The sequence below is a fragment of the Budorcas taxicolor genome, chromosome 5, assembly GCF_023091745.1.
Source record: "Budorcas taxicolor isolate Tak-1 chromosome 5, Takin1.1, whole genome shotgun sequence".
Taxonomy (NCBI): Eukaryota; Metazoa; Chordata; class Mammalia; order Artiodactyla; family Bovidae; genus Budorcas; species Budorcas taxicolor.
The window spans coordinates 135,239,837-135,267,215 of record NC_068914.1 but is presented as its reverse complement, the minus strand read 5'-3'; the positions used below and the strand labels follow the sequence as shown (position 1 = coordinate 135,267,215).

General features: G+C 38.1%; 1 protein-coding gene across 1 annotated transcript in view; it reads left to right on the top strand.

The window, feature by feature from the left end:
• Positions 1 to 27,379, top strand: part of PIK3C2G (phosphatidylinositol-4-phosphate 3-kinase catalytic subunit type 2 gamma) — a 444,386-nt gene that overhangs the window by 96,688 nt on the left and 320,319 nt on the right. Inside the window, exons 11-14 of the mRNA XM_052640675.1 lie at positions 3,186 to 3,308; positions 9,408 to 9,536; positions 18,985 to 19,099; positions 26,863 to 26,993. Coding sequence (XP_052496635.1) covers positions 3,186 to 3,308; positions 9,408 to 9,536; positions 18,985 to 19,099; positions 26,863 to 26,993 — 498 coding nt within the window. The remainder of the gene's footprint in view (positions 1 to 3,185; positions 3,309 to 9,407; positions 9,537 to 18,984; positions 19,100 to 26,862; positions 26,994 to 27,379) is intronic.

The window sequence follows — 27,379 nt, the reverse complement described above, 5'->3', positions numbered from 1 at the left end:
GAGGAAGTATTTATTTCGCCTTCATTTTTGAAGGACAGCTTTGCCAGATACAATTTTTTTTTTTTCTTTCAGAACTTTAAATATATCATCTCACTCCCTCTGGCCTTCAAGGTTTCTGTGGAGAAATCTGCTGAAAAACTGATGAGATCCCTTTTATGCGGCAGATCACTTTTCTCTTGCTGCTTTCAAAGTTCTCTCTTTGTGTTTGACTTCCAATAGTTTAATTTTAATGTGTTTTAGTATGGTCTTCCTTTGGCTCATCCTAGTTTAGACCATTAGGCTTCTTGAAATTGGATGTCCATTTCCTTTCCCACAATTAATAAGTTTTCAGCCATTATTTCTTCAGATCAGCTTTCTGCCTTTTTCTCTCAGTCATCTTCTGGGACTCAAATAATGTGTTTGTTTGTCTTATTGATTGTGTCCCGTAAGTCCCTTAGACTTTCTCCACTCTTCATTTTTCTTGTTTCTCTGAATAATTTCAAATACCTATGTTTGAGCTTACTGATTTTTTCTTCTGCCTGATCCAGTATGTTCTTGAATCCACCTATTGATTTTTTTCAACTCAGTTGTTGTATTCTTCAGCTCCAAAATTTCTTCTTAATATTTTTCTTTTTTTTAATATTCTTATTTTGTTTATGCATTATTTTTCTGAGCTTATTGAGCATGTGTGTGTATATATATGTATATATTTTATTCTTCATTGGGTAATTCATATGCTTCCATTTCTTTAAGATTGTTTTCTGGAGAGTTTTCTTTTAGCATAAACCAACTCTCCACAATTTTGATGTATTCATAACATTTCATGAAGTTGGTCAATATGGTGATGTAAGAACTTACCCTTTTCTGAGGGAAATAAAAGAGTGTTAGTTCTGTGTCTGCACTTGTTGCTTTAATTCATCCGTTAGAAAGGTCTTTGCTTTCTAGCCCTGGTACCATTTTATGTTGATATCCTTAAATAAACTTGGCTTTCCAGTGAACAACACTTGAGCGTTGTTTGCACTTTCTCTTTGATTTCTAATTTTGTTCTTTCACTGAGAGACCTGGTAGAGAAACGACTGGAGGATCTTTGTAATGTCAGTTAGATTCATACAAAATTATTGACTTTGCAGATAGTAAGTTTATCTAGCCTAACCTCATTTTTCATCCTTTCATTCTCAGAAATGATTTAGAAATGCATTTTGACTCTCAGGGCTTCCCTTGTGGCTCAGTTGGTAAAGAATCTGCCTGCAATGCAGGAAACCTGGGTTCGATCCCTGGGTTGGGAAGATCCCCTGGAGAAGGGAAAGACTACCCACTCCAGTATTTTGGCCTGGAAAATCCCATGAACTATACATGGACAATAAAGTCCATGGGGTCACAAAGAGTTGGACACGACTGAGCAACTTTCAGTTCACTTCTGGAGATTTATCTTGTTCCTTTGATTGGGCCCATGTTTTCCTCTTTCATTGTATACTTTGTTTTACTTTGTATTGAGATTTGAGCATTTAAAAAAAAAAAAAAACAGCTACCTCTCCCAGTCCTTATGGACTGGTTTCATACAAGGAAAGAATTATTGCTTTAAAAAAAGATGCATAACGTGAGAGTTGTGAGTTCAAGTTTTATTTGGCGCAATATGAGGACTCTAGTCTGCAAGAGAGCACCTCAGATATCTCTGAAAAACAGCTCCAAAGAGGCAGGGGGAACGGACAGCATATATGTGACTTTGGTGAAGGGGGAGTACATGCAATCAAGCACATATTTTTTGTAGAAAGCTTCTGTTGGTTTTGTGAAGCTTCTGCTAGTCATGATAAATGATCATTTTAGTGCTTTTCAAGATATGAAGGATTTTAGTGTTTTTTGAGATATGAGGAAAATCAAGCATGAGGCTCATAAACTCAGTTTCTGAAAATATCTTACTATCAATAAGACCTGTCCTTGCCAGTTTCCAGAAACACAGAGTGCCTCATTTCTGCTGTCTACCCTGAACTCCTTCAGGGGGTGTTGGAGGTCAGCAATTGCAGTAGCATGTGATTTAATCCTTGCAGAGGTAGATGGCAAGCATCCATGGCAAATGCCAATTTGTGGTTGACCAAATGTTACCAATCAGCTAGAGATTTGGTGATTTTCAAACCTTTCTTGTAGGTGCATCCTCCCTGGATTTGTGTGTGTCAATTCACACTTAGAAAGGTTTTACTTCTTTGGTCAAGAACTTGAATTTCTTGTTTCATCCAGTGTCAGCCTGTGGTCCTTCCTGCTGGTTCTCCTTAAGCTGCCCAGCTCTTTTTTGTTCTCAGTTGGGTGCCAGCATTCAGAGTATGCCTGGTCCCATAGATGCTCTGGTGATGAGACATAAACCAGACCCTCACACAGCTTCCAAAGAAAGCCAAACTGTTGGATGCACACTGCACTCTCCCTGCTCCCCCTCTCTTCCTGCCAATTCAGAGATCATCAGATTGCATCAGCCTCTGCCTACAGTCCCACAAATCCTCTGGAGCAGCAGCAAGCCTCCCAGCTCTTTTTTGTTCTCCTAAATCCCATGGCCCCTGGGATATCATATCCTATTGGAATCACAATCCAGATCTTTCCCAAGGGAGAAGCTGGGAGTTGGGGGGTTTCTCCTATTCATTTTGCACTGAGCTCGGGGAAGTGGTGAGTTAGTTTGTGCTAGTTTAGACCACTAGCTGCCTTTGTTTTCTGTTCAGCACTCAGATTCAGGCAGGAGAGAAACCAGTCCCTTGGATAAACCCCTAAAAAGTCTGAATGTCAGACATATGTTCCAGTCTTCTATTTCCCACCCCAGGGAAAAGATGGGAGTTAGGAATTCTCTCCTGGTCACATGACACTCTGCTGGGAGAAAGGGCTCTGCAAAATGAGTGCCATGAATTTTCCTACTGATTTCATTGTGACTGGTTTTGTGCTTGGGTGCAAGAGCCTTTTAACTTGTTTCTGGATTTCTTGCAAAGGAAACTGATCCATGTATTGTTGAACTGGTGTCTCCAGCAGGGGAAAGAGGGTCTAGGACTTCCCATTATTCTGCAATTTTGCTGAAGCCACCAAACATAAATTCTTAGTAATTTTTAAAGTACACTCTGTACAAACAAACATCACTTTATCATTTGACTTTTAACTATAAAATAACTGACCCACTTAGAAAACTGCTTCCTTCACAGTGTTCAACTTATTGAATCAATATTGTTTCTTTTTAGCTATAAAGCATTTTCTTTCTCCTGTTGGCTTACATATGCTGGAAAGAAGCTGTGCCAAGTGAGAAACTGCAGAAATATTCCTGTCAAAAAGTTGTTCTTTTCCTTGGTCAACTGGAATGAAACGTAAGTTTAATCTTTATTTTGAAAGAATTATTTGTCTAATAAAGACCAGGGCTCCTTCCACTTCCCCTCTCCCTGCTGCTTCTAAGTGAAAGATATAATTTTTTTTTAATGTAGCTGGTTGATTTGATTCAGAGATGTGGTAAATATGCTAAGCATACTAGGTAACTGACTTCAATTCAACAGATTAAAGGTGCCTTTAAAAATCTAGATAAATATCCAATCTATATTGTTGAGCTGCTCAAAGAGGGAAATTGGGAAAAGGAGAATTATTAATCATTTGTAGACTGTGGATAAAAGAAATATCCTCTATTGGTATTGGAGGGAGATAGATTTCAGTTATAACAAAGAAGAAAGATGTCATCTAATGATATATGTAATCTCCATTTTCTCCCAAAAGCCAATTGCAAATTTATTTAAGCAATCAAGTTTTTGTACAGTAACTATCTATGCATTGCGTAAAATGTCATCTAATTTGGCATAATCAACTCCTACCAAGATCTTTATCTATTTATTTATTTATTTAATTTTCAGATTTTATCCCTAACAGCTAAAGCAGCACCAGACACAGTAAAAGTCCAGTAAATGTGGCTTGGCAAGTGAATGAATTTTATGTAATAAGTGACTCCCCAAAAATATATTAACCAGCTCAGTTACTAGAATTAGGATACCCTGTTTCGGTTCCTGGGTCAGAAAGATCCCATGCAGAAGGAAACAGCTACCCACTCCAGTTTTCTGGCATGGAGAATTCCATGGACTGTATAGTCCACGGGGTCACAAAGTGTTGGACACGACTGAGCAACTTTCACTTGACTTTTCACTTTTCTTCTGACTTAATTAAAGCTTATCCATGGTTGTTTTCAACTGACATATATGTGCCATCTTTTAAATAATTCAAGAGAAAAATTTCCTAATTCTAAAATCACATGAAGAAGAGAGACTCAATGGAAAAAAGAACATTCCAGATTATATGAGAAATAAAGTGAAATTATAGCTTCCATCCTGACACAAAATTATGAAAACTAATTAGAATGTCAATTACAGGTAAAAGAGAATATTCAAGAAAGTACTGTGCATTTCACAAAATCATCAACATTTTATGTTGAGTTTCAGAGCTTCTTTTTAAGCTGAGAAATAGTCCACATTACATTGAATGAATATTATAACTGTGAAAAAATATGAATGATAAGAACAACTTTTGGATAACTAAACGTGTGATAATTTAATTTTCAATAGTCTAAATTTTGCTAATATTAAAAAATAAATTTTCTTTAGCCTTTCCTTTGTTTTCTGTCCTTCCTTTTTTTAAAAATTTGTTCATTGGAGGATAATTGCTTTACAATATTTTGTTGGTTTCTGCCATATATTAACTTGGCCCAGGTCCCACAACCAGCGAATGACAGAACCAGTGCTCAGATGCACTCTGACTGCAGAACTGAGGTTTTTACTGTGATTTTCATACTTTCTTACAACATATAAAACCCTAGGCTGAATATTTATATTCTGCAACTAGTTCTTAATCTTAAATTTAAAAAAAAAAAAAACCTCTGCTTTATTGTTTCAACAGCAGCTATACCATTTTTCTCTCTACTTTGCAGCAAAACCCTTCCAAAGAGTTGTCTGTATTCACTTTCTTCAGCTTTCTCCCCTGCTTTAAAACATACTCCAGTCAGGCTTTCATCATCTCTTTTCCACTGAAATTGATCGTTAGAGTCACCAGTGACCTGCAGAGCTAAATCTGATGTTTGTTTCTCTGTCTTCATTTTACATAATCTATTAAGAGCTGTTTCCCACATTCTTTTAGCTTTCTGCCTCCCTCACTGGACATTCCTTCTCCGTATCCTTTTCTTCTCCCAGACTGCTCATAGTCCTAGCCCTTAAGCTTCCTCTGTTCTATCTATATTTATAGGCTTAGTTTTCTCTTATAGTCACACAGCATTAAATGCCATCTGTATGCCAGCAACTCCCAAATTTATATCACCAACCCAGGCATCAGTCACAAACTTCGTACTTATTCACTCAACATGTCTAAAACTAAACTCTTGATCTTACACTCCAAATTTGTCCTACCCATGGATGGCCACCCTGGATGATCATTTCCAGTTTTGGTTGTTTAGATCAGATCCTTAGCCTGAATTTCCTTCTCTCAGACCCATGTCTCGGATATCCTACTGGCTCTCTCCTCAGAATATTTCCAGAGTGTTACTTCTTGTCACTTTCCTTTGTCTAGGCCACCATCATATCTCCCCTGTATTCCTAAAACTGCCTTGTAATAGTCACCCTACTTCTCTTGCACCTTTATAATGCTTCTCATACAACAGCTCAAGTAACATCTTTTAAAATGTAAGTCAGGCTACCTCACTCTGCTGTTTTATAATCCTGAAATGGCTTCCTCTTTCACTCAGACAAAAGTCAAAGTCCTTACAATGGTTCATTATTTTATATCAGTATTAATAGGGGAATTCTATACAGTGTGACTTTTTAAATCTCCCAATTTCTCTATCAAAAAGTTATTCTGATTTTAGAAAAACTGTCTTATATGGAAGCAAAGAATGTTTAAGAAAAAAATTAGTTTTTACTCATTTTTAAATAGTAGAGTAAGGCAAGCATATGGTTAAAATTTGAAGTTTGTAGATATAGAGAAGCAATCTTACTTCACTTATTGAATTATCTCAAAGTATTTTTCTTCCTTTTTTGTGTAAAGTTCATTCCTTTGATTTTTCAATAGCCATGTAGAAGTTAATAAAAAGGATTTCTCAGTGACTGTGAGATTATTCTGGCTTAAAAATCCATATGTATTCAAGAAAATGAATAAATAACTATAAAATATGTATTCTTACTCTAGAAGAATTTATTTTTGTTAATAAAAATGACAAAATGGAGATTGGCAGTAACTATCCACTGTAACTTATCAAATGTTTTCTCATTCTTGATTTGAAAAGCTCACTAATAAGTGAAGTTACACATGAAGAAGAGAGACTCAGTGGGAAAAAGAACATTCCAGATTATATGAGAAATAAAGTGAAATTATAGCTTCCATCCTGACACAAAATTATGAAAACTAAATAGAAAGTCAATTACAGGTAAAAGAGAATATTCAAGAAAGTACTGTGCATTTCACAAAATCATCAACATTTTATGTTGAGTTTCAGAGCTTCTTTTTAAGCTGAGAAATAGTCCACATTACATTGAATGAATATTATAACTGTGAAAAAATATGAATGATAAGAACAACTTTTGGATAACTAAATGTGTGATAATTTAATTTTCAATAGTCTAAATTTTGCTAATATTGAAAAATAAATTTTCTTTAGCCTTTCCATTGTTTTCTCTCCTTCCTTTCTTAAAAAATTTGTTCATTGTAGGATAATTGCTTTACAATATTTTGTTGGTTTCTGCCATATATCAACATGAGTCAGCCATAGGTATATGTATGTCCCTTCCCTTACTTTTAACTATAATTATATTTCATCTGTTTTACAATGGCTATTATAAGTTATTTATTACATTGTTGATGGGATAATGAATATACTGCTGATATACAGTCTACCATGTATCACATATTGTGTTTTGTAATATTTTTTCCTTTTTATAGATAGACAAGGCTTAAAAAGGTTAAATTAATCACTCAAAGAACATCTGTTTAGTCACAGGGCCAAATTTGAATTAAATCCTTTGACTCATCTCCACACCCAGTTTACATATTGACATCTCTGAGTTATTATTAACTCAGTGACAGTAAGCCATAAGCCGCATGTAAGTCACCTACCCCAAATTCCTTATCTGTATTTTCTATCAGTTAAAAGGATCCACTAACATAATCTAGGAGCCTGAAATTCATCTTCCATTTGTCATTGTCCTATTCTACTAATATGCTGTCGGTCAATTATTAGTTATCCATTCTACCTCTAAAATAGCTCTTCTGTCTTTTCCTTTTGTTAGATGTCTTTTTACACCTGGACCTAGATCTCTCCATCTCAGAGAATAGCATGTTGAGGGGAAAGATGTGTATTTCTTCAGAATCAGTTATGGTCACCGGTGTGAATTACCTGTTCCTTATTCCTGAGGCTGAATGCCGCCTGTTGCCGTTGTTGTGTAGTCACTAAGTTGCGTCCACCTCTTTGCAACCCCATGGACTGCAACATACCAAGCTTCTCTGTCCTCTACTATCTCCTGGTGGTGATTTAGTCACTAAGTTGTGTCTGGCTCTTGCAACCCCATGGACTGTAGCCTATCAGGATCCTCTGTCCATGGGATTTCCCAGGCTCCCAGAGCTTGCTCAAATTCATGTCCATTGAGTCAGTGATGCTATCTAACCCCCTCATCATCAGCCACCTTCTTCCCCTTTTGCCTTCAGTCTTTCCCAGAATCAGGGTCTTTTCCAGTGAGTCAGCTCTTCACATCAAGTGATCAAAGTTTTGGGGCCTCAGCTTCAACAACAGTCCTTCCAGTGAATAGTCAGGCTTGATTTCCTTTAGGATTGACTGGTTTGATTTCCTTGCTGTCCAAGAGACTCTCAAGAATCTTCTCCAGCATCATGATTTGAAAGCATCCATTTTTCAGCATTCAGCCTTTTTCATAGTCTAACTCTCACATGCTTCCTGAGTGAGTGAGTGGAAGTCGTTCAGTCGTGTCCAACTCTTTGCGACCCAATGGACTGTAGCCTGCCAGTTTCCTCTGTCCATGAGATTCTCCAGGCAGGAATACTGGAGTGGGTAGCTGTTTCCTTCTCCACACATGCTTCCTAGCCACCCGTAAATCTATCTCTCCTAAACATTGTATTTCTCTTGAGACTGTTGTATCATTTCTATGTAGCCAAGATGACTCCTGAAAGGAAAGAAAGGTATCCTTCTTCCTGTCCACCATTAGGAACCTCAGATCTCTCAGCTTCCTGTCAAAACCCCTTTCTTCTTAGATTCTTCAACCACTCAAGTGTATTCATCCCAGTCTTACAGTATCTTTATACCTTGTAGGCAATCTTATATAGATTAATGGATTTGATGCCCAAATTCAAATTTTTTCCTCCTTTAACAACCTTGTGCTTATCCTTAGCCACTTTTTTTTACCCATATCTACAGGGTACCCATATCTATCTGAGTTTGATGTTCTTCACCTTGACATATCCAGGAATTGTACTGTCTATTACATCTCAGCAATCAGCCCTGAATTTCCTGGAATCTCATCATCACCCAGAATAGTTCACATTTAAAATTATAAACAACTCTCTATGCTTTTAGCTCTCTCATTTAAACATTTCCTTTTGCCATTAGGAAAAACATCGCAAATTCCTTTGCCTGGCATACAGAGTTTTTAAATATTCTGGCAACCACCTATCTTTCTAATTGCATCCTTCATAACTTTCAGGTTAAGACCAACTTGACTATGTTTCTTGTTCTAGCTACAATGCGCCACTCACCATTCCTCAGCTCCATGCTTATATGCCCTTGTCAGTGTACTTTTTTCTTTTTTGGAATATTCTTTTCCAACTATTTACCTTGTTGTAGCCAGCTACTGCTTAAGACCCATTATGAGTTTTTTCCTGTCCTCCCCCCATTCCCTAAGACAATGTTAATCATTCTTTCTTGATGCTTAAGTTTTTGTAATTTTCAAAAAATAAGCTTATGTATCAAAATCAAAACAATCACCATAGAGTAATCAATCTCATTACTCTAGTACTTCTGCTATATTTCTGCCTTTACAAGATAAAACATTAAAACTTGAGAGAATGCCTCAATTCAAATAGTTAAAATGCTTGTGTCACACAGCACTGTATTAGAAGGAAATATTTATGAAAACATCATAGTAATTGGGTCCTAGTGTCCTAGAGTTGCTGGGAATATTGATGAGATCAAGGGTTAACGGTGCTTGACACACAATAAAGTGAAGGTGTTAGTTGCTTAGTGGTATCTGACTCTTTGTGACCCCATGGTCTGTTCATGGAGTTCTCTAGACAAGAATACTGGGTGGATTGCCATTCCCTTCTCCAGAGAATATTCTCGATCCAGGAATCAAACCAAATGTCTCCTGCATTACAGACAATTTTTTTTAACCATCTGAGCTACCAGGGAAGCCCAACCTAATTTTTTTTTTTTTTATTTTAAGGATCAATTTTCCTCTTGAAATAAAATCACTTCCAAGAGAATCCATGCTCACTATAAAATTGTTTGGAATTACCTATGCAACCAATGCAGATTTATTGGCCTGGACTTGTTTTCCACTGTTTCCAAAACAGTAAGTATATCTTTTGTGATTAATAAAACTTCCATCTCAATAAAACCTCCTTGGAACTAGATAATGTCCAGTATATGGCATAATGAGAAAATCAAGGAGATGTTTCATTCTAAAACTGAGCTACCTCAATATAAATCACAACAGTTGAAAGCAGGACTGAAAAGCAAAATGTAGAAATGGCTTTAGAAACAAGCTTCATGCTCAGCTTGTCAACTGGATCATTTACCATGAAAAGGTATTGCCATGACCAGTCTCAATTTCTTTTCCTTCTCTGACCAGCCAGTTTCTCTGGAATTACTAATGCAAAATGATTTAGATCAGTACTGTCATTTAGCAACAATGTAAGTCTTGAAATTCTGGCTGAAGTAAAATTATTCAATGTAATTGGCTTACTGACCCTTTATTGCCAAGAAAAAAAATATATGTCAACTTTAAGACAATATTTTTCAGGAAAGTAAGCCAAATAGGAGTTCTGTCAGGACTGGTTGCCACTGCAAAAGTAGCTGTAAATTTAACCATAAGGATTTGGAATTATTAATACTTAGAATATTTGAGAAAGTCAGTAATGTGATTCTCTATGTTATTAAAGAAAAATATTTTAAAACATCTTAGTTATTTTCCTTTGACAAAACTTGCTTTAGAATCAAACTGTTAAAAAAAAAAGGACTTTTGAAGAATTAGAACTTGTGTTGTTATTTTAATATTATAAAGTGTGTTTCTGCCTCCGCTCTTTTAGAAAGACTTGGTAATATAAAAATGTTAACAAAATTCCTCATCAGGTTTTAGTTCCCACTTTTGTCAGTATAAATAAAATATCATCAAAGTAACTGTGATACATATTTTGGTTTTGTTTGCTTGTTTGTTTTGCTTTTAGCCATACCTTATGGCATGTGGGATCTTAGTTCCCCAACTAGGGATCGAACTCATGCCCCTTGCAGTAGAAGCACAAGTCTTAACCACTAGGTTACAGGAAAGCCCTCTGGAATACATTTTATAAATCATTTCTATTGGATTAATTATGACATGGTGTGCATGTTTGTATGTGTATATGTGTTGCTCTTTTATTTGTTTTCATGTTATAGCTAGTTTCCACATGTGTGAGCAGAGGGAATGTATTTTCTTGGTAATTTCTGTCATCTAACATGGTACCTCTTGTAAATAGGCAATCAGTACAGGTTTATTAAACTGAATTAGAAGAAAATCAATCTCTATAGGAAATTTAGAATGAAATAAGATCTCAAAAGTCTGTAAGAAACAGTTCAACCCTAACGGGAATACCAACTGCTGTTAGCAGATATTTCAAAAATCTGATTTGTGGGCTAAGAACTTTCATTACTTTCTCACTGGGAGCAGCTGCACAGGTGCCTTTCTTTCTCCTGAGTGAGTTTCTTTAAAGTTTCATCTGCAGTAAGATCTAAAATGTTGTAGAATACATTTGTAGCTATTCACTGAAAAAAAAAAAATCCATTTTATTACCTCTAACACTATTTTGTACATAATAGGTAATCAAAAACTTGTTAAATATATTAAAGGTCTGGAATATTTTTTGTCTTTCAAACTAATCTTCAAGGCTTTTTTCTACATGCTTATTGTGATAGCAAAATACTGCCTCCATGTTGTTTTGTCATCTGTCACTTAACCTTTGGTAGACATTTAAGATGCAAGTAATTAGAGACAATGGGTATCTTTAAGGAATGCCATCTGGGACTGATACTAAGTGCTTTTCCTAAGGGTAAATGGCAAAATTGTGGATGCTGAGACATCACAGAAACACAACTTACTTCAAAGAGGATTTCAATAAGCATTTGTGAAAGTGTTTCCAAAAGATCATTTCTTATGAAAATCAGAAAATCTGCTCTCTCCTGGGCTAAACAACGTAAAGAAATTTAGATCTTTTTAAGACATCAGAAATCCATCACGTGGCCAGTTGGGGAGATGTAATAACTCCCACTGTGTTCATTGCTTTGAGTTACAGAGATTCTAACCCAATTTATGTAAAGCAGGTATTTCAAGATCACATCAAATAAGTCACTTAATTTTATTTCCTTTATGGGCATGACCCATGCCCATAAACATTTGGTATCAGTTTTGTCATTTATTTCAGTTCAAATTGCTCATACCTAGTCATATGGAGCTGTAATGAGCATTTCTGTCTTTATTTTTCCAAGATACACACGACCTGAAAATATGCAGACTTAAAGTCTTTCTATCTCTTTGTGGGTTTCAGAGGTGGGTTTCAGAAGAACCAGCCAAGTTTAAACTCATATGTATTGGTTATGGCTGTATCAACAGTGTGTACCAATAAAAATAAGGTTCAACATTTTCAAGCACACAAACTCACTTTGAATCCTATTAAAAGGATATGTTTCAAGAACAAAGGTAAAATGTTGCCCACAGAAGTTTTATAATCCTCTCCTTTGCAGACAGGGCTCTACCACATCTGTATTCACAATGCCTCCACTGCAGTAAGACAGGGTTATTCTCACCTCAGTCATTTCTTTCTTTCTTTCTTTTTTTTTTTTTTTTTTATCTCAGTCATTACTATGAGCTACCTTCCCTACTTAAATTCAAAACAAATAGTGTGGTCCTTTCTTAGCATTTCTAAATTGCAGTAAACTCCTTCAATGCAGAGATGCTCAACCCTAATTGAACAATAGAATCTCCTGGGGAGATTTAAAACTAAACCCAAAACCCAAGTGCTCCCAAAGATTCTAATTTAATTGGTCTGTGGAGAAGCCCAGGCATCAGTATTTCCAGAGTTCCTGAGATGAGTTAAAATCCAGGAAAATGAGAATCTCTTTTGTAGAATTTAAAAAGAATCCTAAGTAAATCATAATACAATTTTATTCCTGAGACTGTTGTCTGAGTAGCCAACCCTGACCCCACTACGTAGTGTCATTTCAGATATACCCTTAAAATCAAATAATAAAAACAAGTTGTAGATAAAAATGCCTTATCATTCTTCCATCCTGTAGGAGAAAGACTCTCAGAGCTCAATTCAAATATCTTATTTATATATGAAGATCTTTATGATGAAGGAAGGTTAAGGGACTGGCTAGAGGTCACTGGGATACCTGGGAATAGAACAAGAACCAGAATGGAGAATTGGCTTCTCTGCACACATCTTCCTACTTCAAGTCGCCTCCCTTCCTGCCCTTAGATGTTATGTCCTGCTTCTGAGCTGTGGAAACCTCACCAGCACAGGAGGGGATCTTGTCTCTCTTCCTGGCCATGAAACCTGTTAGATCTATGAGAGTCAGAGTCTCAAAGAGTTTTATAAGATCAAATCTTCTGAAAGTACTGGTTCCAGAATGCCAAACCATGGATGCATAGAATCCTATACCTAAAAATGGGAGTAATTAATTTATTCTAACCATTTTTTAAAAATTCTCTGAGGAAACAGGGGGCCAGAGAGGGTCAACTAGCCTATCTGTTCTCCTGGTGCTAGAGATTTTCATTTGGTTTTTCCAGGCATAGGAATTTGTATAATATTGAAATTTAAAGCACACTTAAAGATAGAAACAGTATGAACCTAACTGGAAAAGGAGCAAAAATGGTATGGACCTAACAGAAACAGAAGATACTGAAAAGAGGTGGCAACAATAACAGAAGAACTGTATGAAAAAGATCTTCATGACCCAGATAACCACAATGGTGTGATCACTCACCTAGAGCCAGACATCCTGGAATGCCTATAAAGTGGGCCTTAGGAAGCATCACTATGAACAAAGCTAGTGGAGGTGATAGAATTCCAGTTGAGCTATTTCAAATCCTAAAAGATGATGCTGTGAAAGTGCTGCACTCAATTTGCAGGTTAATTTGGAAAACTCAGCAGTGGTCACAGGACTGGAAAAGGTCAGTTTTCATTCTAATACCAAAGAAAGGCAATGCCAAAGAATTCTCAATTTCACAATTGCACTCATCTCAGACACTAGCAGAGTAATGCTTAAAATTCTCCAAGCCAGGCTTCAACAGTACGTGAACCGAGAACTTCCAGATATTCAAGCTGGATTTAGAAAAGGCCGAGGAACCAGAGATCAAATTGCCAACATCTGCTGGATCATCGAAAAAGCAAGAGAGTTCCAGAAAAACATCTATTTCTGCTTTATTGACTATGCCAAAGCCTTTGACTGTGTAGATCACAAAAAATGTGGAAAATTCAAGAGATGGGAATACCAGACCATCTTACCTGCCTCCTGAGAAATCTGTATGCAGGTCAATAAGCAACAGTTAGAACTGGACATGGAACAAAGACTGGATCCAAATAGGGAAAGGAGTACATCAAGGGTATATATTGTCACCCTGCTTATTTAACATATATTCAGAGTAAATCATGAGAAAAGCTGAGTTGGATGAAGCCCAAGCTGAAATCAAGATTTCCAGGAGAAATATCAATAACCTCAGATATGCAGATGACACCACCCTTATGGCAAGAGCCATAATGCAAAAAGCCATCCATATGGCAAAGAGCCTCTTGATGAAGGTGAAAGAGGAAAGTGAAAAATTGACTTAAAACTCAACATTCAGAAAGCTAAGATCATGGCATCTGGTCCCATCACTTCATGGGAAATAGATGGGGAAACAATGGAAATAGTGAGACTTTAATTATTGGGGCTCCAAAATCACTGCAGATGGTGACTGCAGCCATGAAATTAAAAGAGGCTTACTCCTTTGAAGGAAAGATATGACAAACCTAGGCAGCATATTAAAAAGCAGAGATATTACTTTGCCAACAAAGGTCCTTCTAGTCAAAGCTATGGTTTTTCCAATGGTCATGTATGGATGTGAGAGTTGGACTGTGAAGAAAGCTGAGCACCAAAGAATAGATGCTTTTGAACTGTGGTGTTTGAGAAGACTCTTGAGAATCCCTTGGACTGGAAGAAGATCCAACCAGTCCATCCTAAAGGAATTCAGTTCTGAATATTCATTGGAAGGACTGATGCTGAAGCTGAAATGACAATACTTTGGCCACCTGATGTGAAGAACTAGCTATTTGGAAAAGACCCTGATGCCAGGAATGATTTAAGGCAGGAGGAGAAGGGGACAACAGAGGATGAGATGGTTGGATGGCAGCACCGACTCTATGGACATGAGTTTTAGTAAGCTCCAGGAGCTGGTGATGGATATGGAAGCCTGGCATGCTGCAGTGCATGGGGTCACAGAGTCAGAAACAGCTGAGTGACTGAACTGAACTGAACTAAGGATAGAAATGTTATTTATCAGCATAGTCCTTTGCTAATGACATCTTATTCAAAATCTCCACATATAAGATCAATGAACAGTGCATATACATGTTGGTGAGGTAGGCAGGGTAGCATTTGAAATTCTAGATTCCTGTCTATTTGCCACGGCTTCCCTGGTGGCTCAGTGGTAAAGAATCCACCTGCCGATGCAGGAGACATGGATTTGATCCCTGGTTCAGGAAGATCCTCTAGAGGAGGAAATGGCAACCCACTTCAGTACTCTTGCCTGGGAAAGCCTATGGATAGAGGAACCTGGCAGGCTACAGTGCATGGGGTAACAAAGAGCCGGACATGACTTAACAACTAAACAACAATTTGCCATCTCCTCAGCACCTTTCTGCTTCCCTGGTGGCTCAGATGGTAAAGAATCCCCCTGCAATGCAGGAGACCTGAGTTCAGTCCCTGGGTTGGGAAGATCCCCTAGAGGAGGGCATGGCAACTCACTCCAGTATTCTTGTTTGGAGAATCCCCATGGACAGAGGAGCCTGGTGGGCTACAGTCCATGGGGTAGTAGAGTCACTCAGACAGGACTGAGTGACTAAGAACAGCACAGCACATCACCTTTCTAAAGTCTACTCCCCTAAACACAAGGCCACATGAAGACAAATATAAAACTACTGATTCTGTGTCAGAAGCTTGAAGAAATTAAGCAAATTAAGGCTTGCTAATGAAGACAGGATACAGATGTCCTGGTATAAATCTGGTGCTCGTTCCACAATTATGAAACTGTTTCTGGTATGCTTTGCTTTCATCATGTTTTTGTTTTGTTTGCTTAATTTTTAACTGACTTCATAAACATTTGCATGGCATTGTAATGTAAAACCTACTGGTGAATCCCACCAACTTGGAAGTTAAAAATTTCCATTTTCATCCTTTTTTCTGAGACCACCAACACTAAGATGCATTCTTTAAACCCCTTGATTCCACTGATCATCTTCCTCATCCTCATATTTTCTATTCACAGACATCTATGGAAAGGTAGTCCTTCAGTCAAGCTTACAATATTGAAAAAGGCCCCTTGTCAGAATATAAATTAGGTAATTTCCTGCACACAGAGAACCGAAAGAATGGTGTCAAACATCCTCTCCCCCAGAATTGTCTTAAAGTATGTATTATATTAACCTTAACTGGGCAACTAAAAGTTCATTCTCTCTATGCCCTATCCCTTGATACATCCTTTCATACATATACTTGAATCCAGAGTTCCGACTTCACTGTGCCCCATACAACTCAGGGTTAAGACCAGGGTGACTGTTGATCCAGACTCCATCTGAGGAGACAAACGACAGATAACTCACAGTTATTCTTGAGTCTCTTCATTATTTGTAGGAATCAGCTTAGATCACTCAGATTTTCAGAGTGAAATACGGCCAAGATGTATAAATATAGTAGGGCCATAAATAGAGCTCACTACACAACTTAGATGTGAAGAAAAAGTGCAATTAATATATCACACTTTTCCTCATGAGCTCCCACCCTGTAACTAAGGAAGAGGACAAGTTTTCCATTGATAACTAAAAAATTAGCCAATTTGATCATCTAAATAGGTCCTTTTAGAATTATGCAGCCTCCTTTGATAAAATGCTCAATCACTCAGCTTCCTGACACCCTAAGTCTTTAAGAGGACCATTGTTGTGTAGTCGCTGAGTTCTGTCTAAGTCTTTTGCTATCCCAAGGACTATAGTCTGCCAGGCTCCTCTGTCTGTGGGATTCTCCAGGCAAGAATACTGACGTGGATTGCCATTTCTTTCTCCAGGGGATCTTCCTGACCCAGGGATAGAACCCTCATCTCATGCATTGACAGGTGGATTTTTTACCACTGCGTCATTTGGGAAATCTGGATACAAAGGATCAGAAAAGAAACAGATTATTTGGCCTAGTGACATACAATATCCAAATCAAAGGCATTTTTAAGCTGGTGGTTGTTCGTTCCATCTATTGTAGCCTGTGATTGGTACTCTCCCAAATTGGCTAGGGCTAACTGACATTGCCAGGGTGTCCTGGGGTCTTGCAGGCACCACAGACCCACACAAGACTCCAAGCTGACAGCTCAGATGGTCTAACCAGATGCCCTTATTGTAGAAGCCCTTTGTCCCCACCACCTGACTCCCTGTATGGAAACATTCTCACACAGACATCTTCAGCTCTGTCTAGATTCTGGCTCTTCTGTAAAGAAACCAAAAACCCAATAAAGCTGAACATGAGTTCCTTTGGTCTGTATATCATGTGGCCCCATGTTAAAGGTCACTCTTCAAGTCTGTACGGGATCAGCTCAAGAAATTATTTTCTTCTCAGATCTGAAGCACAGAGCATGAAATGGAGCCCCCTCTGCCTTCAGCATTAGGCCGTGCTCACTTACTTAACACTCCTCCCCATCTGCCTTCCTATGGGCAGAAGAGGGGAACTTGGGATACCATGATCGCACTGTCCCCTCTTTCTCTGTCTTTTGCTTCCCACCAACTCAAATTGTCAGGAAGTGGTAGCTATTTCTTTTGCCACATTCTCCTTCCAGTATGCCACACCCACCTTCCTACACTCCTGTTTACTCTACCATGGATAGGTGTATTTTCTGTAAACACTGTAGAGGACATTAACATCTGAGCCCTCCACACTCAATTATAAGACTCTTCTTTTGCATTCTGGCTGAAACTAATCCAAAACTTTTCCCAAGAAGATGGATGCTTCAGACCATTTGGGGCAAGATTATATACTCTGAAAGGTAAAAGAGAAAATCACAGTAATAATATTCTAATCTTTATCTCCACTGAGTTAACTTTTAGCTTGCTAATATACTGTGGGCTTCCCTGATCACTCAGACAGTAAAGAATCTGCCTGCAATTCTGGAGACCCAGGTTCCATCTTTGGGTCAGGAAGCTCCCCTGGAGAAACGAATGGCTATCCATGCCTGGAGAATTCCATGGACAGAGGAGCCTGGCGGGCTACAATCCATGGGGTCACATAGAGTCAGATGCGACTGAGCAGCTAACACTTTGACACTACTTTTGCTAATGCTGGTATTGGCTAATACTGGTCCCTGGTATTGTTATACCAAAAAACAAACAAACAAAACTCAAGTTTCTCCAGATGAGGTGAGGATAGAAGAAAGGGATAAAAATGACTCAAAATTCATCCTGCTAAAACAATATTCTTGGGTTATATAAAAATATCTGCACAGTAATGCTTAAAATTATACTTCCTTGTATAGTTTCTAATAGTATGTTTTAATATGAAAGCTAAAGAAGCCAAGCCTCAAGAAGCTAAGGGTTTAGAAAACTTTATTTGGATTTTTTTCCTCTTACTTTGCATATTTGTCCATTAAATGGCAAGGTAGAATTCTATGTTATTTTCCAAAGACTTGCTTAATGAATTAAAATTCTATATAAACTTTAATCTTGTTGACTTTAAGTTCTACAGTTTTAATTTGGTATGTTAATCAAAGACTGGTCTCAGATCAGTAGAACATTTTAACCAATAATCTTATTCATATATACAAGCCAGGTATGGCTTGTTTTTTAATTCCTATAAGCCTCTGTGAATTTGAATGTTATTGAAGCTGTTAAAACTATCCATGAATTCCTCCTGTCTAAAGTCTTTTCTGTATTCACTCTCATTTACTATGGCAATTTACAACATAGGTTTAAATATTCAGAATATGAATAATCTTTCTATTTATGCATAAAGAACCACTTCTTCCATGAAGTCCCACAACTACTTTGATGTGCAAATCATATGCTAATTTAAATCTTTTCTTTTTGTAAATTTAGAGTTCATATCTTTAAAGATGCCCAGGGAATTTAGTCACCCTATGAAGCAAGAAAAAAAAAAAAAATTCTTAAGAGTTATTAACATCTTTATTAATTTAAGGCAGTCATAACTCCAAGAATATAAACTTGAGATTCTTAGTCCCATCTTGTAATCAGCATTGTTGGAAATTAAGAGCAAGTGCTACCTGTTAGAAACCATTGTGGAAACAGTTTTCTCTCGTGGAAAATAAATGTAGGGATCTACAGACATCGCCATGCATGTGGTATTGTTAGAAACGAACCATTCATCAGTATCTAGACTTGTGGAATATCTTATTTCTCTTTTAACTACTGAGTGAAGCTACTTAAATAGCTAACTGTGCTTATTTTTTTTAATTTATAAACAGTAGTACCTTCCCTCTTGAAATGACTCTTGCCTGACATATGTGTTGTCTTTTGCAGCAGACCCATTCTCGGGTCTGTGCTGTTCAGCATGACATTACAAAGTGAGCCTCCCATGGAAATGATCGCTCCAGGAGTGTGGGATGTAAGTCAGCCATCCCCAGTGACCCTGCAGGTAAGGCCAGGCTATGAGATTAAAGTACACACAGCACGCATTACTTGATAAATGTCTTGTTGTCAATTACAGAAACAATTTTCTTCCAGGATCACACATTTTAATAGTCTTCTCTTTCTCCGGCCTGCTGGGATCTGTAAAACCTCTATTGCTTTTATTTTGCATTCAGTGTTCTCACAGCACTTTTCTCCCAGTTTATATAATAGCAATTTCAAGCCATTCTCCATCCAACACAATCAGGAAGGAAAGGAATGGACTGTTGCCAGGAGTCTACTCATTATACATATTCATTTTTCTTTCCATTGTCTAAAAACAGTCATTAGTATATATTATTAACTTGGCACCTTATTCACACCTACCTCTTCATTATGTCATATTGCCTTAAAATCTCTTTTGTTACGTGTTTCCTAAATGACTAGCCATTAAGCTGAATAGTAGGGGGAGAAACAGCAAACCAAATCTTTCCTTTTTCCTTAAAGGCTCTCTCCTTTCTGTGATTTGTAATCATGAATGAAAGGTGATTAATGATTTTGGACTTTCATCCTTTCTGCTCAGAAGATTTTTTTTTTTTTTTTCATTTCCCTCCCTTTTTTTCATGCTGGTAAATGATCAGGTTCATCAGATACCTGAAGCCTAACCGCTCCCATACATGCAAATGCGGGGAATACAGACTCTCCATCTACGTGGGAAAAACTGAGCTGTGCGCCACAGCACAGGATTTTTCAACCTCTCACTATTGACATGTTGGATGGGATGAGTCTTTGTTGTGGGGGGTGCCCTGTGCACTGTAGGATATTTAACAGTGTTTGGGGTTTTACCCACTAAGTACCAGTAGTACCTTCCCGGTTCTGATAACCAAAAATGTTTCCACATACTGTCAAATGATCTCTAGGGATAAAATTGCCCTCAAGTGAGAATCACTATGCTGGAGGAAATTAGTAGAGTCTATAGGTTTGTAGAATTTCCAGGTCTGCGGTAAAGGAAGTGAGGGACAAAGTTTAGCAACATGGAAAGTAAGCTGTTAAAAATGGAAAAGAAAAGCAGCAGTAATAAGAAAACGCGGCTTTCACTTTGCAAGATGGAAGAACTTCCCCCTCCAGACAGTAGCTGAAGATCCACTTCTAATCCGTGGATGGGGTGATAAAAAAAAAAAAAAAAAAAAAAAAACAGTGTTACAAAAGAGAGACACACAGAGAAGGAGTTTCTGATTGCCAGTGCAGGGGTTTGTGGGTGGGGAATGAAGGATGGGATAGTTAGGAATTTTGGGATGGATACATACACACTTCTGTACTTAAAATGGATAACCAACAAGGACCTACTGTATAGTGCAGGGAACTCGGCTCAATGTTATGTGGCAGCCTCGATGGGAGGGGAGTTTGGGGGAAAATGAATACATGTATATGTATGGCTGAGTGCCTTTGCTGCCCACCTGAAGTTATCACACCATTGTTAATTGGCTATATACCTCAATACAAAATACAAAATAAAAGCCAGGTGTTGTCAAAAAATAAAGCACACACACGCCAAAGAAGTGGTTGATTAGGTTGGATCTTGGCATAGCATCCTAGACACTCAACAGATGATGACTTAGTGATTAGCAGATGTTTCCTTATAACAGGACAACTACCTTTCTTTAAGAGGATGAATGCAGACTTTTCCTTGCCAGATCCAAACCACCTGAGCTTAACAAAAATCTTCCAAGTCTGCCCATTGCCAGAGCTTTATGGATATAAATTAATGATTATCAGGGTCTTTAGTAGCTGAGGTAGGGTGGGAGACATGAAGGAGACTATCCGATGAGACCTTCCTTGATTCCTCTCAAGTGAGGGGATCAGCTGCTTTAGGAGCACAGATCCTGGAAGTGGAAGCTGAAGAAAAGTATCAAGGATTCAGCAGCATAGATTTCCATGTAGAGACCTACAGCCAGGATGGAATTACCACATGCTCATGTTCAGTCACTAAGTCTACTCTTTGCGACTGCATGAACTGTAGCCTGTTAGGCTCCTCTGTCCATGGGATTTCCCAGGCAAGAATATTGGAGTGGATTAATGTTTCCTTCTCCAGGGGTTCTTCCTGACCCAGGGATCAAACTTGTGTCTCCTGCATTGGCAGGTGGATTTTTTTTTCTTTTTTATACCTCTTAGCCATCTGGGAAGCCCCTATGACAGAATTTATCTTACAAGAAAAGGAGAGAAGATATGGAAATCATCCAACAGGATGAAAAAATGTTCAATTATCTTCTCTTGCAAAATAATTTCACATGGTATAGACATAGATGGAAACGTGTCAGAATTTTTTCAATTGATGATGAAATACACAAAATAAAGTAAGAGGTATTCAGGTAATAAAGTTGAAAGCCTTAATAACTAGTCGCATTCTAATTACACACAGCTAAATTTAGAGCAGAATTTTCAACCTAAGGATTATGAGATGGTGAGGAAATTAGAAGCAAGTTCTGCAACCAGTGTTTGTGTTAAGGAGTCAGTGTGAGTCACAGGGAAAGACATCAGGCTCAGAGTCAGGAGATTCGGAGTCTAGTCTTAGCTCTTTAACAGTAAACGTTATGACTGAACAAGTCACTTTCCACCTCCATACAGTGAGAGGACTGTACTATGCCTGTTCAACTTCTTTCTGGTCTGTGCTTTGCTGATTGTCTATGTTATTAAAAGATGACAATTATGGTATGATGCAGGTTATAATATGTTACAGAACCTAATTCCTTCCAGTCAGCCTTCTTTTTTTCACTCTTTTACACCACAGGGAAAGAAAGTGTGAGTCACTCAGTCATGTCTGACTCTGCGGTCCCATGGACTGCAGCACGCCAGGCTTCCCTGTCCTTCTCTGTTTCCCAAAGTTTGTTCAGATTCATGTCCATTGAGTCAGTGATGCCATCTAACCATCTCACCCTCTGCCACACCCTTGCCCTCCTGCCTTCAATCTTTCCCAGCATCAGAGTCTTTTCCAGTGAGTCAGTTCTTCACATCAGATGGCCAAAGTATTGGCGTTTCAGCTTCAACATCAGTCCTTCCAAAGAATATTCAGGACTGATTTCCTTTAGGATGGACTGGTTGGATCTCCTTGCAGTCCAAGGGACTCTCAAGAGTCTTCTCCAGCACCACAGTTCAAAAGCATCAGTTCTTTGGCACTCAGCCTTCTTTATAGTCCAACTCTCATATCCGTATATGACTACTGGCAAAATGATAGCTTTCACTAGATAGACCTTTGTCAGCAAAGTGATGTCTCTGCTTTTTAATACACTGTCTAGGTTGGTCATAGCTTTTCTTCCAAGGAGCAAGTGTCTTTTAATTTCATGGCTGCAGCCACTGTCCACAGTGATTTTGGAGCCCAAGAAAATAAAATCTGTCACTGCTTCCACTTTTTCCCTTTCTATTTTCCATGAGGTGATAGGACCAGGTGCCATTAGTTTTTTTTAATGTTGAGTTGCAAGGCAGCTTTTTTACTCCTCTTTCACCCTCATCAAGAGATATTCTGTAGACAGCTTCCAAAACAATACATTCCAAATTGAGCTCACCGTCCTCTGAGAATTGCTTTCACTCCTTGAATTATTTATTACTGTGCATGCACTCACATACAGCTAGTCATTGCACTTGTCTTGTCTCTCTCTCAATACTCATATTCTGTCCACCATAGATCCTGTCAACTCTTCTCTCATATGTTCCTCAGTCTGTCCTCACAAGTCCCCACTGTGTCTTCCCTGGTTGTTATTCTCTAATCCAAAATCCACAAACATGATCCTTCTAAAACATAAATCTGAACCCGCCACTCTCCTTATACTCTCCAGTAACTCAGCACTGCCTAGAGAATTACAGGCAAGTTCTAAAGCACAGCCTCCTCCCATTGTTTCCCTTGCCACTCCCTGATGTCAAGCTCCAGCAGCTTCAAAATTTGTAGTCTCTGACGTGGACTGTGCTGTTTTTACCTTTTGTGCATTTATGAATTCTGTTCACTGCCTGCAATATGTCTACCATCTTCCCTTAACTGTCTGTTACCCACCCTTGGGCTTAGTTTCTGTCCTTGTTATTCACCTTTTAGGATCCATGGAACCCTCTTCCATGAATTTCTTACCCCCTTCCCTCTTTTTACTCTAAGAAGCATTGGAGTGTCCTACTTCTGTGTTCTCATAATAACCAAGAAGATTTTTGTCAACACATTTACAACATTGTATTTCTTTCTTGAGAACTTCTTTAAACCATAGTTCTTACCTACTCATTCATACAAGGTATTTTACTTTACCTAACATTTCATTACCTGTTTATCCTTCATTATCAGTGATGTTAGGGTGAGGCAACAGCAATATTATTGGTACATGATCCTTAGAACACAGTACATTTTTGTCCAAGTGTAGCATAGGTTCCTTTTTCTTCACCCCCTTTTCACAACTCCTTCCACAGACTCACAGCAATTGCCATCTAGTTGGTAGACCTCATTCTTTCCCTTGAACTGCATAGAACTTATGGTCTAATATGCATATGCCTTATATCCAAACTACACCTACAGCCCAGGTTCATTTCTTTGAACAAGGTGGTAGAATCATGGGGGCCTGAGCCAGGCCATGAACGTCTTATTGGCATAGTTATGTGAACATGAACACTAGGCACATTCACAGCAGCTCCTTCAAGGAATTCCAAAACATGAAGCCGTAGTAGGAACCATGGTGGCCAAGTGTAAATGGAGAAGGAAGGAGAGAGTAACAGCAGAGCAGATAAACGGAACACAAGACGTCAATATTCAGTGTATAAGGACGCGTGCGTTATAAGTGTGGATGATTGGATCTGAATATTTACCTGTACCCTGGAAGAAAGAGCCTCATAATTTCTTTCTTTCTTTCTTTTTCTTTTTTTTTGCTTAAAGTCAGTAGTCTATCCTTAACTCTTTGAGGCAAGAATGGAACAGTAGGTGTCATGGCACATTAAGTGAACACATTAGTAGAGAGCTCCTGTGAAGTGAAGTGAAGTTGCTTAGTCGTGTCCGACTCTTTGCAACCCCATAGACTGTAGCCCAGTAGGCTCCTTGGTCCATGGGATTCTCCAGGCATGAATACTGGAGTGGGTTGCCATTTCCTTCTCTAGGGGATATTCTCGACCCAGGGATCAAACCCAGGTCTCCCACATTGTAGGCAGACGCTTTACCGTCTGAGCTACTAGGAAAGCCCTTTAAAAAGAAGCAATCAATCCACGTGTGCCCCTTTGCTTCCGTGAGGGGGCGGGGCTGAGATGAGCTCAGGGGGCGTAGCCCTGGCTAAGGGGCTGGAAAGTGACTTGGGCCCCAGGTGGGCGGGCTCTGCAAAACCACCAGAACCAGCCGCAGGGCGGGGTCATCAGAGGAGGGGCGGCCCGGCCCAGGGTGAGAGCTCCTGTAGCACTCTATTAAATAAAAGAAAACAAAAATAAGACTAAGGCCAAGCTTAGTGCGTAATGACCACAGAAGAGGAGTCACATGTTTGCCATTTTTAACTTGAAGCATAGCTTGAGGGGCTTTGTATATATTCAACCCTGTTTTAATTGTTAATGTTTGCCTTTGTCCTCCTCCATAATGCATAGAACTCAAAAGTGTTCCAGGGAAAATGTTGTACATTAACATATATTTGGGAAAGTATCTTTTATGAAAAATTAAAACAAGAGGCAACTGGGGAAAGCCCTAATATTTTCTATCAGAAACTGAAGAATCGATAACTGTTTAACTTCATAAAATATGAAGATATGCAGTTTGTATAGGACCTCATTCATGTATCAGAAATGAAAAAAATTTCATAATTGAAATATATCAAGGAATTTATTATAGATTTTGTATAAGGATACTTCTGTATTCTCATCCACTAGCTTTAGTTTCCTCATCTACCCTGCCCTTTACTTAGGACCAACATAAAATTGAATAAGCTCATTAATATTTTAGTATTTTTCTTTTCTATGTTTAAAATATCTGGATATATTAAGAGTAAAGGGTAACCTACTAATACCGGAGGCACTTCTTTCCAAGGCAAAATTAATCTTTCTGCCAACAGGCAAAATTTACTATAATATTGCTTTGGTGTGTTGGAATAATGAATGATTATTATAACAAAAATTATACCAAAAACAAATATTGCAACAAATTTTAAAGATTAAAGAATAAAATTCTTAAGACTTTTCAAATAAGAACCCAAGTAGATTAAACTGTATTTCAAACCGTAACTCACAGTCTACCTTATAATTTTATTCCATTTTTTTCTGAGATCACAATCTAACATAGATCAGCAGAGAAAAATAAATTCTTTAGATTTTCTGATATGAAAATAAAAAAAAAAGTGATACTCTTAAGTACTATGAAAAGTGAAAGTCACTCAGTCATGTCCAACTCTATGACCCCATGGACCGTATTCTGCCAAGCTTCTCTATCCATGGAATTTTCCAGGCAAAGGGGTCTTCTGACCCAGGGATCGAACTTGGGTCTCCCACATTGCAAGCAAATTCTTTTACCATTTGAGCCACCAGGGAAACCTCCTAAGCATTATATGGGGCTGAAAATATTTATCTCATTTATGTACTTGGAAACTGTATTTTTTGATAACTACCGTTTTATTTACTGGGCTTCCCTGGTGGCTCAGTGGTAAAGAATCTGCCTGTCAGTGCCAGAGATGTGGATTCGATCCCTGGTCAGGAATATCGCCTGCAGAAGAAAACAGCAACCTACTCCAATATTCTTACCCAGGAAATCCCATGAGCAGAGGAGCCTGGTGGGCTAAAGTTCATGGGGTCATGAGAGAATCAGACATGACTGAGCAACCAAACAACAACAGTGACAAATGTTATTTACTAGAATCAGGTTATCACTTAAGTGTGGTCTAGTGGGAGGTGTGTTAAGCCAGGAAAAAAGGTCCACATTCTAGCCTTGTCTATAAAACTGAGCTACAGAGCCACAGCAAGAATATTCTGTTTGGTTTTATAGTTGCAAAACAGATCTTTACCAGAGAAGAGTTCACTGTCCTGTCTACAAAGTGGTTCACAGACTTACAAATTTTAAATAGTAGCTGCTACTAAGTCACTTCAGTTGTGTCCAACTCTGTGCGACCCCATAAATGGCAGCCCACCAGGCTCCCCCGTCCCTGGGATTCTCCAGGCAAGAACACTGGAGTGGGTTGCCATTTCCTTCTCCAATGCATGAAAGTGAAAAGTGAAAGTGAAGTCACTCAGTCGTGTCCGACCCTCAGCGATCCCATGGCCTGCAACCTTCCAGGCTCCTCCGTCCATGGGATTTTCCAGGCAAGAGTACTGGAGTGGGGTGCCACTGCCTTCCTCGTTAAGTAGTGGAGACGAACATAAAGTTACTCTTTTTATTTTCTCAAGTGATTACATGAAAAAAATGTGATTGCAATCTATAATTTTCATCATTTAATAATCAACATTTAGTAATGAAATACAGAAAGGGTATAATTTCAGCATTATATAAAATGTAGCATTTAACTTTAGGAAAAGTTAATAAATATTATTTTCTTATTTTTTCTCAGATAAAGTTACAGACTACAAACTTATATACCATTTATATAAATAATTGAGGATTTACCAAATATCATGTATATTTAAACACCGAGTCCAAACCCTAATGATTCTTCTAAAATTATTGTTAAATAATAAACATTACAGGAAACATAGAATATTTTCCTGCCCTTTGCTTTATTTTCTATAAATCTAAGATAGAGATCATTAAATTAATGATGCATTTTTCAGGCATTTGATACGTGGCAAACCATCTTTTTGTTATTTCAGATTGATTTTCCAGCTACTGAGTGGGAGTATATGAAACTTGATTCTGAAGAGAATGGAAGTGATCTTGAAGAACCACCAAAAGAATGTTTAAAACATATTGCCAGACTATCACAGAAACAGACTCCGATACTGTAAGTGAGCCAGTTTTTGGGAGGGAATTTTGCCTCTTTTCATGATACCAGCAATCATTCTAGAAGCACTCATATCTGTTAAGAGTGAAACTTCTTTCCAACATAACTCCTCTCGTTTCCTACGATCACACCTTTTGGATGATCCACTAATACTTAGGAGCTAAGTTAGTAATTGTGGGTTTTTTTAAGATTTTTTTTTTTTTCTCGTGACACTCAGAAACTTTAACTTTGGTCAAAAGAAAAATAAAAAGATTGGAAAACATTCAGTTCAGAATGACAAAGCAGAGACTGATAGATACAGATCAGCATTTAACAGTGATAAACCATTGTTCTTCAGTTAGATAGAAAATTGTTTTGGTAAACCAGAAAATGTAAAATCTAATTAT